Source organism: Camellia sinensis, chromosome 9 (genome assembly GCF_055761805.1).
Source record: "Camellia sinensis isolate YWXY chromosome 9, ASM5576180v1, whole genome shotgun sequence".
Classification (NCBI taxonomy): Eukaryota; Viridiplantae; Streptophyta; class Magnoliopsida; order Ericales; family Theaceae; genus Camellia; species Camellia sinensis.
In genome coordinates, this window is record NC_138969.1 from 65571594 (window position 1) to 65588403 (window position 16810).

The 16810-nt window shown below is 36.0% G+C and overlaps 2 protein-coding genes across 10 annotated transcripts in view; one reads left to right on the plus strand and one right to left on the minus strand.

Annotated features, from left to right (window-relative positions):
* The window catches only part of LOC145788912 (F-box/LRR-repeat protein At3g48880-like), a 32207-nt gene extending 24246 nt beyond the window's left edge, over positions 1–7961 (plus strand). For 7 of the 8 annotated variants that reach the window (XM_082886944.1, XM_082886946.1, XM_082886947.1 and 4 more), the window contains one exon: positions 7492–7961. The gene's annotated coding sequence lies outside the window, so the exon portion shown is untranslated. The remainder of the gene's footprint in view (positions 1–7491) is intronic. The other variant, XM_082886933.1, reaches the window with a different exon arrangement.
* Positions 1–16810, minus strand: part of LOC145798634 (disease resistance protein At4g27190-like) — a 214498-nt gene that overhangs the window by 144912 nt on the left and 52776 nt on the right. The window contains exons 2-4 of one of the 2 annotated variants that reach the window (XM_082886927.1): positions 11928–15118; positions 10157–10251; positions 9488–9782 (exon numbers count right to left, since the gene is read on the minus strand). The exons of the other annotated variant lie outside the window; for it this stretch is intronic. Of the exons in view, the coding sequence (XP_082743053.1) occupies positions 10204–10251; positions 11928–15116 (3237 nt within the window). The 5' untranslated portion in view covers positions 15117–15118 and the 3' untranslated portion in view covers positions 9488–9782; positions 10157–10203. Of the gene's footprint in view, positions 1–9487; positions 9783–10156; positions 10252–11927; positions 15119–16810 lie in introns of those variants that run through there. 2 annotated transcript variants of the gene reach the window in all.

A 16810-nucleotide genomic window follows, 5' to 3' on the forward strand; every position in this document is an offset into this window, starting at 1 on the left:
TATATATTCATATTCTGGTTATTATTAATGCTAACATTACTATCCGAGGCAATCAAATATAGTCTCTCATTAATTTTGGTTGTGTTTTGATTTCATGCATTTTTGAAAAACCATTTTGTACAAATCCCGGAAGCATAAAAATCAATCACATTCCAAAATAAGCAACACAACTTTCCCACTGGCATTCATACAGATATTTCAATTAAGCATTTAGCCTTATGGTATAGCAATGAACATGATAGAGGAAATATACACACAATATGCTAAAGTAAAGAAATGCTCACCTAGTACTCCGAGGTGAGCCAAAAGAATAGGTTAGAGTATATACATGATTCTATATACAAATAACTAATGCAACCCATATATGACATGCGTCTATAAGTCCGGATATTAAGACATGACATGGATATCATCTCAAGACATAAGGTGACAAACTCTACAAATGCAAATGAGCCAGACCCTAATGCATGAAAAATGGATGTAATACGTAGGTGTGATAAATGAGACATGATGCTATACATAAAGCTTGTAAATAAAAAAGTTAGAAAGACGTGGGGTTGGAAGATTATTACAACAATTTGAATAAGAAATGGGAGGGGGAGGAAGTGAGAGATTGTTACAATAATTGAATAGATAATAAAAGAAAAGAATCGGGATTAGAGAAATTATTACAACATTTAATTAATTCAGCTAAGTTATTGTTGAATCTAACAAATTATACTAAATAGTTAAAATAAACTATCCAACAGCTTCAGAACCTCCCAGGAGAGCACCCCTTAGAAATTGTTTGCTTTATTCTTGGGAAAGATCATCTGGTTGGACATAAAATGGGTCGGCTGAATTGGAATTTGGCCGGCTGAACTCTTCTTTCGTTTGAGATTTAGGTCAGTGCAGAAAGTCCAGAACAGAAGCTAAGAACATCTTCCAAGGGGTGCTCATCCCTTCTACCTCTTCCACTTACAGGAATCACTTAGGGAAGAGGTAGATGGGTCTCAACCCTTCACAATAGCGTAAACAGATATATACAATAGATGTTTTGCAACAAATTGACGAAATAAGAGGATCAAAGCAAAAAACAAATTCAAGCCTAAGAAATAGATGGGAGCCTACATCATCTCTTTGTGAATAAGGGCACGTTAGTACCCAAATCTATGCTATAATTGGAGAGAGTAGATTAATGCACATCATTTCTTAGCGGAAGCTTTGCTTTGAAAGCAAGGGATTCATCAAAAATCCATTGAAAACTCTTTTTTTATTCATGGAACAAGAGTGTTTCTACCCCTTTGCATGCTCACAAATGATCGAGAAGAAAGAGTTCAATGCCTTTTGACATAAAATCTCTTGTTTTGCTTCTAAAAATACTCAATAGAAGGGAGAACACAACTTTTTCAACATCAAATCCCAAGGATCATCTAAGCAATCCTATGAAACAACCCCTAGCACTCATTGACATATAGTGAAGAGTTGAGACACATGGATCAAAGTGATTGGAAGATAGGATATGTGAAAAGAAAGTGTGTAACAAGAAGAAAAACTACTCTGCATATTAAACTTGTGAATGGATGGCTAATTTCTACTCCCAATCACATCTACAAGGTTCCAAAATATACAACAATAAGAGACTTTAGCTAAAGAAAGCAAGAAAGGAAAGAAAGACTATCAACTCAATGGATGGGTGGCTAATTTCTACTCCCTCCACATCCACGACGACTTGTTACAAATTTACAACAGTTATATAATGAAGAATAAGGTCAAAAATAAAGGAAAGGAGAAGAAATGACAGTCAAAAGTTTAATAATCTCACCTTTTAAAAACTTCTTTGTTTACCAAACTCTCTTTTGATTCCCTCAAATCCTTTTAGATATGTTTTAAAATGTCCAAGAGCTTTCACAAGAAGCTTAGGATCAAGCTTTGATGGTGTTTGATTGTTCAAAGTTAGAGGGTGGTAGGTAGGAGATGGAGGAGAAAGAGAGAGAAGTCAAGAGGCTTATCTTAGCCTTGGGCAAATTTTCCAAACCCTAGAAAGGGCTGACGAGCTCTATTTATAGAGCCTCGGGTGTAAATATCTAAGATATTTATGAAAAGTGTGTTGAACAAGCTGAACTTCCCCAAAATGCTCTGCACCCGGACAATTCAGCTGGCCGTACCATTTGATGTCCAATCGAATGCATTTTTGATCGGCCATCTTATGTTGTCTAGCTAGTCAGAAAGTACATCGTTAGATCAACAAGGTAAGGTTAGCCTGAATTGAGAGGAGTAACAGGTATTTCAGAGGATTTCACCTCTTCCATTCATTCCCATTGTATCCGTTGCTCTGTTTGTTTGAAAATGCGTGTTATTCTAGCTTGAGAAATAATGAGCCACAGGATATATTGGTTATGTTTGGAACTGCACAACCAAACTTGTTTTGAAAAAGGTTCTCATTTCGTCGAAAAGCATTTTGGCCAAAATCGGTGTTTGGAAAGTTTAAAGCTTGTAGCTTAGGCTTCTTGCTAAGAGATTCATAGGACTAGCACATCTCATTTTCATCATTGGGTACCCAAGAAAGAGCGCCAAAATCTTAAGACTGATCAAAAGTGGGGTGTCTACACATGGGTTGTCCATAAATGAACTGTAAAAATTTATATATTATTGATTGATGTTTATTGATATCTATTACAATGATTCATGATTCCTATATATAGAAGAGGGTGAGTGTGTAGTAGGTAAGGAGTAGGTGAAGTGGAGGTGGTAGTGGTGTAGTGGGTTAGGTTTAGTGGAGTAGGTGAGGTGGTAGTGGTGTAGTGGGTTAGGTTTAGTGGAGTAGGTTTAAGTGGGTGAAGTAGGTGGAGAGTAGGTGGTTTTTAACAGCCCCTCGCAAACTCAAGGGGAATAGGAACTAACCAACTTGAGTTTGGAGAGAGTAACAAAACAAGAAAATACATAAAAATAAAAGAGGATAAGAGACACTGTATGGTCGTGTCAGACCATTGGTGAAGACACTGGATGGTGGTGTCAGAACGTTGTAGAGGACACTGTATGGGGGTGTCATAACCATGTAGAGGACACTGTATGGTGGTGTCATAATGGTGTAGAGGACACTGGATGGCGGTGTCAGACCAATGTAGAAGACAGTTTATGGGGTCATGTCGGACCGTTGTAGCAGACACTGTGTGGTCGTGTCAGACCGATGTAGAAGACAGTTTATGGGGTCATGTCGGACCGATGTAGAAGACAGTTTACGGGGTCATGTCGGACCGTTGTAACAGACACTGTTGTGACAGTTGTTGTGACAGTTTACGGAGTCTTGCTGGACCCTTGTAGAAACTAACCGGAATCAATGTCGGGACAGTTTACAGAGTCTTGTCGGACCCTTTGAAGGAGCGAACCGGAATCAATGTCGGGACAGTTTACTGAGTCTTGTCGGACCCTTGAAGGAGCTAACCGGAATCAATGTCGGGACAGTTTACAGAGTCTTGTCGGACCCTTGAAGGAGCTAACCGGAATCAATGTCGGGACAGTTTACAGAGTCTTGTCGGACCTTTGAAGGAGCTAACCGGAATCAATGTCGGGACAGTTTACAGAGTCTTGTCGGACCCCTAAAAAGTCGCACCCTCAAAAGGTGTGCCCAATCTTTCAAAAGGCGTGCCATCAAAATGCGTGCCCAATCCATAAAAAGACGTGCCATCAAAAGGCGAGCCCAAGTCATAAAAAGATGTGTCGGACATGATGGCGAGGCACGTGAGTGCCTTGGCTGGCGCGCCCGTTTGTCGTCTGGCGTCAAGTGGCGCGCGATACGCGTGGCTGCCCCGTCTATTTAACCAAGGTTGATGCTGAGGCTGAGGCAGACAAAAAACTTCTGAAAATCCTCTGAAAAAAACTCTTCCTTTACTGAGAGAGAAACTCTGTAATACTCTGTAACCAACCCATCTCTGAAACACTCAGCAACATGGCCTCTTCTTCCCGTCCAGCTACCTAGAACATGGCCTCCTCTTCCCGTGGTCTGCTCACGCTCTTTCCAGAATTGAACGAGTCCACAAGAGAAATAACTGGTGCGGTGGCCAGTGAACCTCAACCAAACACCTCTAGTTTTGCTCCGTTGAACTTTCCGATGCGGTCGGTGGAGCAAAAAATGGCGGTGCAAACTGATATTGAGGCCAATCAGTATACTCTGAAGTCATGTGTGGAAACCATGACTGCGGTCACAAACCTGTCGCACCGGCTACAGAGCAGGACAAATGAGGTGCAACAGTTAAACTCCCAGCTGGCTCTGCTCCAACGCATGTATAAGGATGCGCGAGCAGAGATAAGTGTGCTAAAGACAGAAAACAAGGAGCTGAAGCGGAAGGCCACCGTGATGTTCCGATTTGGAGGTCCACCATATGCTGTAGTGGAGGAGCAGGGAGGAGGCAACTTGCTTGGTGGTCTAGGAAGCACGGAGGCAACACCGGCAAGGACCACCCAGGACGGAGGCAAGAAGAAAAGACCGGCGGCTGAGTAGAGAAGAAAAATCTCACTGTGGGTGTGGTAGTTTTGTTTTTGTTTGTGTGGGTTTTTTTTTTTTTTTTTTTGATGTAAAAGTGTGATCGGGGTTGATCCACTGATATGAATAAAATGACAAGGTTGTGGAATGTTGTTGGTGTTATTTTGTGGCGTTGTTTTGTTTAATAAGAAAAATAAAATAAAAGAAAATAATGGATAAAGAAAATAGAGAAAAATATTTGTGGATGGGTGATAAGAAAAACAGCAGTGTGATTTTTTTTTTTTTTTTTGGTGGAATATAAAATAAATAATAATAAGTGAATGGAAAACGGGTGATGCTTACTAACAAGGGATAGGGAAAATATATTATAATAAATATATATATATATATATATATATATATATATATTAAAATAAAAGAAAAGGGTGAAAGAACGTGGATGAAATAAATTAAGAGAAATGAGAGATATGATTAAAGTGGGTTTGAAAGTGGGAAAAGATGAGAGAGAGGGAGATAGAGTGGGTGCATGATGATGATGTTGGGTCCATGGAGAGAGAGAGAGAGGGATGTCCAAGAAGCTTGTGCTTTTGACAGTTACACATTACCCAAGCTGTATGTGAAGATGCATGTTACTGTCTTACACTTCTGCAGGCTTGGTATTCTTTGTGGGGCACTTGCAACACGTGACATTGAAAATTGTATTCGAAAATGATGACATCTCCAACATGAAACGTCTTGGAAGCAGCCCAGGCCTTGTAATCAATATTCCCAATGATGGTTCAACCAGCGGAGTCCCGAACCTTGTACACTGCTGCCATTGAAACCTTCAAGCCAGCAAACATGGCTACCAACAACAGAGCCACAGCTCTACACCCCACACCCAAATCCATGGCTAAGAGAGAGAGAGCAAATCGGGAAAAAAACAGCAGTGACGAGCAGAAAAGCAGCGCCAGAAACGCCAACGACGACGACGAGTAAGAGTACAACCACGGATATGTGAGAGGCGAGGTGAACGGCGATAGAGGCTAGACGATGATGCGGGTACCGCCGCCGACATAGCGGAGGAGGGGTGTAAGAAAATGTTGAAGAAGTCAAGGTATGTGTAGAAAATAAGCGGAATAGGTTGAGGTCCGGCGGGCGGCCAAGGCGAGGTTGCCGCCCGCCGGTGAAGCGAGAAATACTAAGGTCTTAACCTTGCTCTGATACCATGTAAAAATTTATGTATTATTGATTGATGTTTATTGATATCTATTACAATGATTCATGATTCCTATATATAGAAGAGGGTGAGTGTGTAGTAGGTAAGGAGTAGGTGAAGTGGAGGTGGTAGTGGTGTAGTGGGTTAGGTTTAGTGGAGTAGGTGATGTGGTAGTGGTGTAGTGGGTTAGTTTTAGTGGAGTAGGTTTAAGTGGGTGAAGTAGGTGGAGAGTAGGTGGTTTTTAACATGAACCTTACTTTGCAGTCCTTTTTTGTATGCAGTTTCATGAGTTCAATGGTATGATGTTTGATTGTTTATAGGGATAAAAGGTGACAAAGAACATATACCAACTCCTTTTTTTCTATTTTTCTTTTCCTTTTGATAATCTTTCATTTTCTTGAGAAAAATGTTTTACACATAGCTCAACTCACTACAACTACATTTTCATATTATTAATGAACCTTAACAGCCTTTGCATGCAAATTCATTGGCCATGGCTAACATTTAAAAATTACTAGTATGATGGTATTAGGTTGAATATGTAATACCAAATGCTCACAGTTGTTTACTACGGGATTATTACATCAATACAAATTGCTAATGTTTGTATTGCACTAGTTCGTCAGGATTAAATATATGAAATTTCATATAAAACCTCATTACATAGAAGTTGATTTTATTGTTTATATATTGCGGAGGCAAAATTGTCTTTTAACACATTCTCACGGGGCAAATTGATCACATGGTATTCCTAATTCACTCATTTTTGGGAATTTATTGTTTAATGGGATTGTTTACCCACACCTTTTTTTTTTTTTTTTTTTTTTTGGGGGGGGGGGTGTTGTGTGCAACTAAACATGAATTGTGCGATACTTATCAAATTACCCATCCAATCCCAACTCCTACCAGGGTTATCAAATAAGACTTTAATGTTGGTAGATCCCAAGTGTCTTTGCATTGGAAATAAGAATATTGTTCAAGAGGGATTCTCTGTTATGATTTGTTCAGGGATCTACGTCAAGTTTTGTTTTGGCATGATTTATGGTTCGTTGATAAATCTTTGAAAGATGAGTTTCCTAGACTATTCTAGATTTTGTCTCAGATAGCTGTTATGGTTAATGATGTTCTTTTGTTCGATGGAAGCTTGAACAAGTGGTGTTTGCAATTCAGGAGGAGTTTATTTGTTTGGAAGAATGTCCTTTTGGATAATTTAATGAATAAACTTAATTCGCTTTGCTTGACTCTTGACATGGAGGATAAGCTACAATGAAAGTGGGATAAAAATGATGGAACCTATTCGATTAGATCTTTTTGTAATGTCTAAAAATTTATCTTGTGGTTTTAAGGTTTCTCCTCACAAGTCCCATCTCTTTGGTGGATTAATCTTTGCCCATTCAAAGTCAAAATATTTTGTTGGCAAGCTATTCTAGGTAAAGTAGCCTCTCATAATAATTTATCTAACAGGGGTAATCCTAAATGAATTTTAAGCACTTTGTCCAATGTGTTTGAGATTTGTCAAATCTGTATACCATATCTTAATTGACTGTCAGTTCACTTGGGAACACTAGTCTTGTTGTTTAAACTGGTGTGGGTGGTGTTTGTTGGGTCTTCCCTGCCTCTTTCTTTGATCTTTTTATGTGGTGGTTTTATCCTCCTTTTTGGAACCCTGAGAAACGACTTTGGGTGACCGTCTTCTACATGGTTGTCTGGTAAGCTCAAAATGCTACTGTCTTTAACCGCTCAGAACAGCATGTTCATGACGTGATTCACCTAGTAAACTTGTGTTTCACTCTTTGGGCTAAAGCTTGTTTTGGTATTGTCAATTACCCAGTGTCTGGTATTATCAGCTGCTTTGACGGGATCAGGAAACTCAAACTAAAGCTTCTTTCAAAGCCGCCTTGACAGACATTGAAGCGATAAGATGGTTGAGGTGCGATGGGGGCTTGGCCCTTTTTTATTGTTCTTCTTGTTGTTGCTGATATGTTCTTTGATGTTGCTGGTGGTGTAGGGTTGCTGCTTTGCTGGCTAGGGAGGTCTTGCTTTCATAGCCTTAAGTTATAACTTATAAGGCTGTGTTGTTGCTTTTTAAGGCTGAGGGTTGTTCTTGATTTGGGAGTTTTGGGGAAGTTTTTCTGTTACTCTTTTGAGTTGTGCGAGAATGAGTTCTGCTTTTGTTCTTTCTCTTTGTGTGCGTGTGTGTGTGTGTGTTTTTCGGTTTAGCTTTGATTCTTTCTGCACTTCCCTCTACTTTATTGATGTATTTCATTTCTTGATTTATATCAATAAAGTGATTTTTTTTTCATGTGCTTTTGGATGCTCATTTGTGAACAAAACATGGAGTAAGGTGGATGCTTGCTACAATATAAATATAAATATATATATATATATATATATATATATAATTGGTAGGGGAAGGGAAAGCTACATAACAGTATACTGAAATTTAGACGTTACATTTGGTAACTCATCTATCTGGCTAACCCTTAATGTTAGCTTGTTACAATAACCATATATATTTTGGTGGTAGCAAGGCAAGACATGGTAGGTTGTACTCAATGCTAGAGCTAGGGGTTTGAAGCTGGACAATAATTGTCCTTTTTCATGCTATCAAAATTTGATGTGTTTCACATAGCTTGTTTAAGGATTTAGTATGTATTTTCTTTTTTTTCTTTTTTCTTAGTTTTTTGTGTTCCACATATATCTTGTTTGTGGGGGCCTTTTGGAAGATTTCTTGGTTAAGAGAAGGAAGATAAGTAATAAAATTAGCAAGCTCAGATAGCTAACAAATTCCATGGTAGGCAGACTTAGTTGTTGCCTTTGTAGTTACAAGCATGCTCACTAGGGTTTAACGGTTTGGTTTTGTCAAAGTTGGATAAAATTTGGCATTGAACTAATCTTTTGATTTTTATTGATTGAAAATTAAAACTGACCACATATTACGATTCACTTTGCTTGGATATTTCTATAGTAACTAAGAACTTCCTTCCAATTAAATTTTCCGTAATTGACGATGTTGATATGTATGAATAAATGTTGTTTGTCGATATTCGTTGGACTTGGACATATAGACCACAAACTATACAGGAGTTGCTTGGATATTACCTGAGTGACTAAAGCACTTCTTTCCAAAAGGGGCATGCAATGGCTTTCTATTTCTAAATGGAGATCTTACGTCTTCTTAATGTGTGTCATTTTCTATTTCCTCAATATCATTGGATATTCACTTGAGATAAATATAAGAATCAATTGCTAAGGATTCATTGCTAAAGAAACATTCTTTCCCACATGTTTTTATAATTATCCTATGTTTTTGAAATGTTGCAAAAGATAGTTTATCTTTCTGGAGTAACTTGTTACAAACCTCATTACAAGGCATAAGACATAGTGAGTAAATTAGACTCGAGAGAAAACTTTGCCCGATGTATAAGTTCACATTTGAGGGGGAGATTGTTGGAATTTCTTGAAGTAAACTAGTCCCATATTGGAATAAAAGCAAAAGAAAAGTCTTAATATATGTCAGATGGATTTACTCCATATATTTTTAAGCCATTAAGTACATGCATGTTTGAAATAACGTGTATTAATTCTAAGTATGCACACTTTGGATTTCCAAACATAAATCTAAGTATGGACTCGTTGGATTCTGTAACATAACTTGCTTTGCTTCAATTACAAGCATTCAAGCGACAATTTGAATGAATTACAAGCCCCTCTTAACAAATTCAAGCAACAATTCATTGTTGTACTCTGAATTATTACTAGTCAATCACATTTCAGTAAAAAGTAAATTGCAATATATTTTTTTACCACAAATACAAACAAGCATGAAAACAAACAGACAATACTATTAATTGAGATAAATAATTTCGGATACAAGCTCCATTACAATGCAAAGAAAGTAAAATTACACACACTTGATACTTTTTTTTTACCTTTATTCACTCTTCAAATCTTTAGCACACATTAGGTAAACATACCTTTATTTAGAGTAGTAGTTTGATATTGCAAAGCCAGACAATTATTTAGAAACACAAATCATAGGAAGCATATGTCCTTACACAATAAAATCCTAAGGTAGACATCACATATAGGGAGCAGCTCAACATTCTTTATGGTTGACAACTGCAAAAGGAAAATGAAAACTCAATAATAATCTAGCAATATATTTCTATGAAGGATAGAGATATCTGTATTTTGTAACATATAATGTTTGCCTTTTTGTTTTTTATTTTCAGAAAAAAATAATAATTCAAAAACACCATCGTCATCATACTATTTTCATTTTTGCATAAAAACAACATTTGAAATTTTGGAAATAACTTTTTGTTGTTTCCTAAAAAATGGAATAGGTTTTAGAAATTTTTTTTTTGAAAAAAGTATTCAAATTTTTTTTTCCACAAAACATATCTATTTTTTTGTAATAGAAAATTCCTTTCAGATAAGAATTGTATTTTTTTTAGGTATAGCTTGAGGTAAATCATGAATTGTCCACTTACTCATGAGAGTTATTCCTCATAAATTCATAATCTAGTTCACAATCTAATTAGGATTCAACATGGATTTCATCTTCAAGAGTACCAGTCTGTCTTGCCTAAAAAAAAGAAAGAAAAGAAAAAAATTAGGAAAGATTATGATAGGAAACATTCATAAGACAACAAAAAAAAATGTGAGAAACCTGACATTATTGTCTATGCAGATGGAAAATAAAATATTTAAACAACCTAGGCATGATTTCATAGGCTGACAAATCTATCAAGTGTATGTTGAATGGACCTCAAAGAAAATATGCAGATTGAAAGGCCAATTAATTTTATTTATTCCTTATGTAATAAAATTTATATTGAAAACTCACACCATTTTCAGATTACCTATCAATTGAATAAAGATCTTACAAAATGCACAAGGACCAAAAATTGTTTTGAGAGAGATAGCAAGGAGGCATTCTTCCCCTCTTTCACTTTTTGGCGAATGACACTTTCTATCATCACTCCAAGTCATGACCTCTATCACTTTTTGATTGATTGAATATAATTTTTTTTTGGGTCTTAAGAAAAATAAAATATTTAATATAAATATACATGTAGCGTAGCACAGTTGACTTAATAACAATTCATCATTATTAGGCTATTAATGCAATTGCCTAAGGCCTCACTTTTGAAATTTGACAACTTGAAACCAAAAAAAAAATCCCTTACCAAAACCTAATATAAAATTTATTAAGAGGCATAAAAACAAAAGAAAAAAAGAAATCCATTATTAGCATTTTCTTTTTTATTTAAGGAAGGCATTATCTCAATCCACTAGGTCTCTTCCATCTTTATCCAAAGGCCTAAAAAAAATTCATTGTCCAAATGTCCTTATACTAAAATTTGCTAAAAAAAACTCCCAAACAAAAATAGAACTATTCAAATGGTTCATTGTAGGGAGCATTACCATGTGAGTTGTTGCTAGAATATTAAATAATTTATTATCTCATTTTTTTTAGATAGTCAAAGGCTTTTGATAATAGAAACATAAATGAATATTCATTGTAAAAGGCTAATAAAAAGTAAAATTTCTCTATCCATCAACTTAACTTAACACTTAAAAATAAAAATAAAACTCTATAGACGAAAGAGGACAATATATTAAATTTTAACTAAATAATAAAAGAAAACAATAAATTTTACATTAAAAAGTGTAACCTATATAAAAAAATTTAAAAATGTTATTTTAGTGCAATAAAGGGCCTCTATGCACAAAATTCATGCACAATAATATACCTAAAAAAATAATGTAGTTAAGATTCAACTCTTATGTAGTAGAGTCCACATTTTGAATAAATTTCGAGCGTATATTAAAATTTTTGAGCATTTTTAGGTGTACAAATTTTGTGTATGTAGCATTGCTCATAATTCAAAATTACTAGAGATCTCTAATTATCTATAAACTAAATTATCAACTACTCACAACAAGGAGGAGGAGTTGATAATTTGATTTGTAGTTCATTCAAAAATGCTATCATGATTTTTCATCTTAAAATTTATTCTGAAATTAAAGTGTATGATGTAAATTTAAAATTAGTCAGATATGGATCTTACAAACACAATGAATATATATAGTCCATTGATTTACTAGTTTATTAGTCAAGGACCCAATTTAATTAATTAATTTATTTTTATTTTTTTAAAAAAAACATTGCCTCATAATATAAGTAACTAATTACCTGATATATATATATATATATATATATATATATATGTTAAATGTGGTTAAATAGGGAAGTACCTTAGGTGGCTTTGAAATGATATGGGTTTGCACAAACTGATTCAAGTCCATCCCCTGTAGCGGTATTTTCTTGAAGTTACCAACTTCAACTTCCTTCAGTTTTGGTGTGCTGTCGGAAGTAGTGGCAGCGAAAGTCTTCATTTTGGGGCACTCTTTCACCATAAGTTGTTCCAAGGATGGCCATTCAAAAGGAAAGTCGTCTCCTCCTGTGCAGAAACCACTTAGGTTTGGAAGACCTGTAAGGTAGAGTTGTTTGAGACTTTTGAACACCATCTTGTAGTCCACTCTCTCTTCGTGCCCTTCGTTTTGCTTCGCAGCAACAATTTCCTGCATTTCTTCACAGCCAAATACCGAAAGCTCTTCAAGTTGATGAAGAGCTTGAGCTATGGAAGGTTGGAAGACATATTTCAGTTTACCACATTCATTGACATGCATAACTCTTAGGTTGCCGAGTTCCACATGTTGATGACTGCAACAGTTCAATATATGCTTCAATCTAGGCAAGGGGCCTAGTCTTAAATCTCTCAAACTAGAAAGCAGCTTCATGCCTTCTCCTTCAGAACCAAAATCAAATACTTGATCCAATGTCTTGCAATCTCCTACCCAAAGGTTCTCCAAATGTTGTAGCCTTTGAAGCAAATTGAATGGAAGAAGAACAGTTGATAGTTCAGGACAATTGCCAACTATCAAAGTTCTAAGCTTTGGGAAGCACACCCAGCTGGAAGTTGCAAGTGCACTTGCTGCACATATCCCTTTGAAACTATCCAAACCCCCGAGTACCAATTCTTCCAGGTTGAAGAGCAATTGCAGATCACGTGGTTGTGCATATGATGAAATCCCCCATTCTTCTGTGTTGATCAAGTATTCGAATTCAGAACAATCTTCGATCCCCAGATATGTAGCTCTCTTCAACCCCATCTTTAGCCATTTACTCCAATTAACCATGGATCCAACCACGTCCAAATAATTTGGGGAATAATTTTCAACCATACACCCAGAACTCGATTTTCCAATAAAAATAATAAAAATTTCCAGTTCAGGAAAAACAAAGTCCTTGGGTATATATGCAATGTCAGGTATAGAAATGGTTAGCACTTTTAGGCGAGGCCAAGATCTTAGTGCAGCAGCTACTTCTACTGTAGGGTCTCCGATCCCCCTTGAATATTCGGTGCCAAACAAGTACAACTCCTCCAAATGGGATAAGGGCGATAGTATTGCGGCCGGAATCAGAAATTCATGACGGCTTTGAGTCATGTCCAACAACATTAGATTAGTTAACTCCCTTATAGCATTTGGTACCTCAGAAAAGAAGGCATGCCTGAGGCTAAGAACTTCAAGTGTCTTTAATTGTCCAAGAAATTTAGTGTCCCCAAACTCTATTCCTTCAAGAACTAATGTTCGAAGACACATTTGATTATTGAAAGCATCAGCACTACGAATTGAATTGTGAAGACGAGGGTCAAAGCGGCTCCGATCGCGTTGGCTCCAATCTAAAACACTAAGTTCCGTCATCCTTGAAAAGAATTCATGTGAACATGACCTTGCATTTTTATTGTCTTGTAATAGTAATATTTGGAGCTTTGGACATTCCAAGACCTCGGGAAGGTTACTAATTTGATTTCTCATCAATGATACGCCAGTGTATTGATCCAAACTATCGATCTTTGGCCAATAATTCAAATTGCAACCAGCTCTTACAAAATACTTTTCGGATCCAATATCTATGGCAACATCACGTACAACATCATGCATTTTGATGCAATCTTGTTTATCACTAGCTAATAACAGACATGAAGCTATGAGATTTTCAATCACTGACTTTGCTCTGCCCCTGGCTTCATGCACTGTATCAACTTTTTTGAATACCCTCAACCCCATCCCATATCGTACCAAGTCTTCTATTAAGATGTTATGATCCTCGGGAAATAGAGAACAAAGCAAGAAGCAAGCCTTGGCTTCTTCATCTTTCAGGTAATCATAGCTCAACCTAAGACTTTTGTACACTTGTTCATCAACACCTTCAATGTTTGTTGGCATTGCTTTTCTCAATTCTCGAGCTGCTTCATTCCATAAAGTAGGGTCATCTTTACCCTTCATTGCACTTCCAACTGTAACAAGTGCTATAGGCAGACCTCCACATTCTTTACAAACATCATTAGCGACGACATTCAACATGTCAGAGTCAAGAACATTGCCAACATTCTTTTTGAACAAGTCCCATGAATCTTTTTCAGATAAAACACCGAGATGAACAATCTTTGTCCTCAGCCTTTCCATTCCCATGGAATTGCATATTTGCTCACGCCGTGTTGTGATTATGATTTTGCAACCCTGGTGATCACGACCAAATGGAATGCCCACAGCTGCCAAATCAAGTTTGGCCCAAACATCGTCCAATATAACAAGGATCTTCTTCACATCCCTGAGTCTTGCACACAACATGCTTGTTCGTGCAGTTGGAATTGGTTGATTAATTAAGCTGGTGAAACCCAACATGCCAGCTATTTCATCTTGAATTGTTTTAATGTTCGGGTTCTGAGACACTACACCCATCACAACTTCATCAAAAAGCTTATCAGATTTTGCTTGTTTACCAATTTCTTCTACCAAAGTTGTCTTTCCAACGCCCCCAATACCATGTATTCCAATGAAGTTGATATTGTCATCACTTAGTGCCTCAATTACATTCGTCATTGCCAAATTTCTAGAAGCATAAGGCACGAACTGTTTAGAGGGTATGGACTCTATCCCCAAGGGAGGTGCAGGTTTGGATATGTTGTTATTGAATTTGCCTTCTTTTCCCAGCTCTTTAGCCTCGTCTGCTTTATTTTTTGCTTCCTCACCTAGCCGGCGTCTTGTGACCAAGTTAGGAAACCACCCATTGAAACATTTCAGATTCACATTGGTACCACCTTCTAGAAACTTTTTAGCCTCAAGAATGAACCCATTAACTTTGTCAATCCAATTCTTGACACTTTCTTGAATTTCTTCTCTGTTCCTTTTTGCTGCATCGATGGAGTCGAGCACATCTTTTCTCAGAGCCTCTAAATTTTGAACTTGCTCTTGTAGATCTTCAATGTATTTCATTGGACAGAAGACATAACAGAATTGACGCCAAACTGGCTCCACCAATAATTGAACAACTTTTCCTCCTATGGAGATCAGAGCATCAAGGACAGCCGTAGCCATGTCTGATGACAAACAAAGCAATACTTCAATAAATAAATAAACAATATCGTACTATTGGCAGTAATAACTATCTGCATGCTTGCTGATAAAATAAATAAATAAATGAGACGTTGCAAGCCAGTCCAATTGAGTGCACTTTATCTATCAAAAAAGTCCTACTATAATTTTCTCTATAAAAAAATTTATAAAAAAATACAATTTAATTATTTATACTTCTCAGTGAGGGGTGGAGGCAGCATAGGCCAGGGGTCATCTGCCCCCCTCAGTTTTTTTTTTTTTTTTTTTTTGTTATTGTCATGTATAAAATATATTATTTTTTTTTTCTTAACATGTTCTTTGGTTAAGGATTTATTATATTGTTCATAACAAGTAGTTATTTGATATTTTGGGAACACTATGTGGTATTATTTATATAGTAGTTGAAATCAATAGTGTAGCGAAAAATATTATAGATTGGATATAATGAACTCATTATTTTCTAGCAGTTGACATACCACTTAGTGTGATTTGTGATTTTCTATGCTTTGAGCACCACGTAGGTAACGTCATATGGTATTCTAAGACTGTTTAATAATTTTCATTCAAAACGCATCATTTATAAGCAATGTCACCTCTTTAATATTTTTCTGTCAAATAAAAATTAAATAGATTTTATAATAATTTGTGCTATAAATGATGTGTTTTTATTTTTTAAAATTAGGAATTTTGATCCATACTATTATAAAATTTTGATTCTTATTAATAATGAATATGTAATTTTTTATGTTTAAATTTATCTCATAAAATTATGATTATCTTAATGCTGCTTATGATTTTTTTAAATAAAAAATTATAATTAATAAGTGCCCCCTCTAATGTAATTTCCTAGCTCCGCCACTACTTCTCACATCATATTTCGATACTAACTAACTCAAATAAATTAAAATTAAATCAAAACTCACAAATAAAAACTCAAATAATTTTGGTTATGACTCACTGTAATGTTAGTTGTGATTATTGTTTTGGTTATGATAGAAAATGTCTTGGTTATTCCTCAAGTGGTATTTGGTTATGACCTATGAAGCATGGGTGCGGGTACAAATACGGGTACATGTATGTCGATACGGAAAATTTTTAAAAAAGTAGGGTATGGGTACGGCTAGGGTATGTCAATTTTTTTTAATTTTTTTTTTTAAAATTTATAGCTAAACATCCAACATATAAATCAAAGTTTCAATATCAAAACTAAAAAGAGAACAATTTGTCTAAAAAGGTATATAATTCTTTATTTTTATATATTTTTCTTTTTTGATTGTCTAAAACAGGATGCAAAAGAGAGCAAACCCATGACTCATGGTCAAGGGTGTTGGAAATAAAGGTTGCAACAAATTCTATCAGCTAACAAAAAAAAAAAAAAATCCACCTCGCCGTACCAGTGCCGTATCCACAAAGTACCAAAATGTATTTACCGTACCTGACATGTATCCGGCGTACTCGGTACGCATACCGCCGTATTAGTATGCGTACCCGCACCTGGTAAGTACCCGATACTCGTACAACACCATTTTTAGAGTATCCGTGCTTCATAAGTTATGACTTATTGAGTTTTTTTAGTTATGACTACACAAATATCATAACTTTTATATGGTACACGACAAAGAAATATGTGTATTGTAGAATGACCCTACTTTTTATAATAAATTCATAAGTAGATA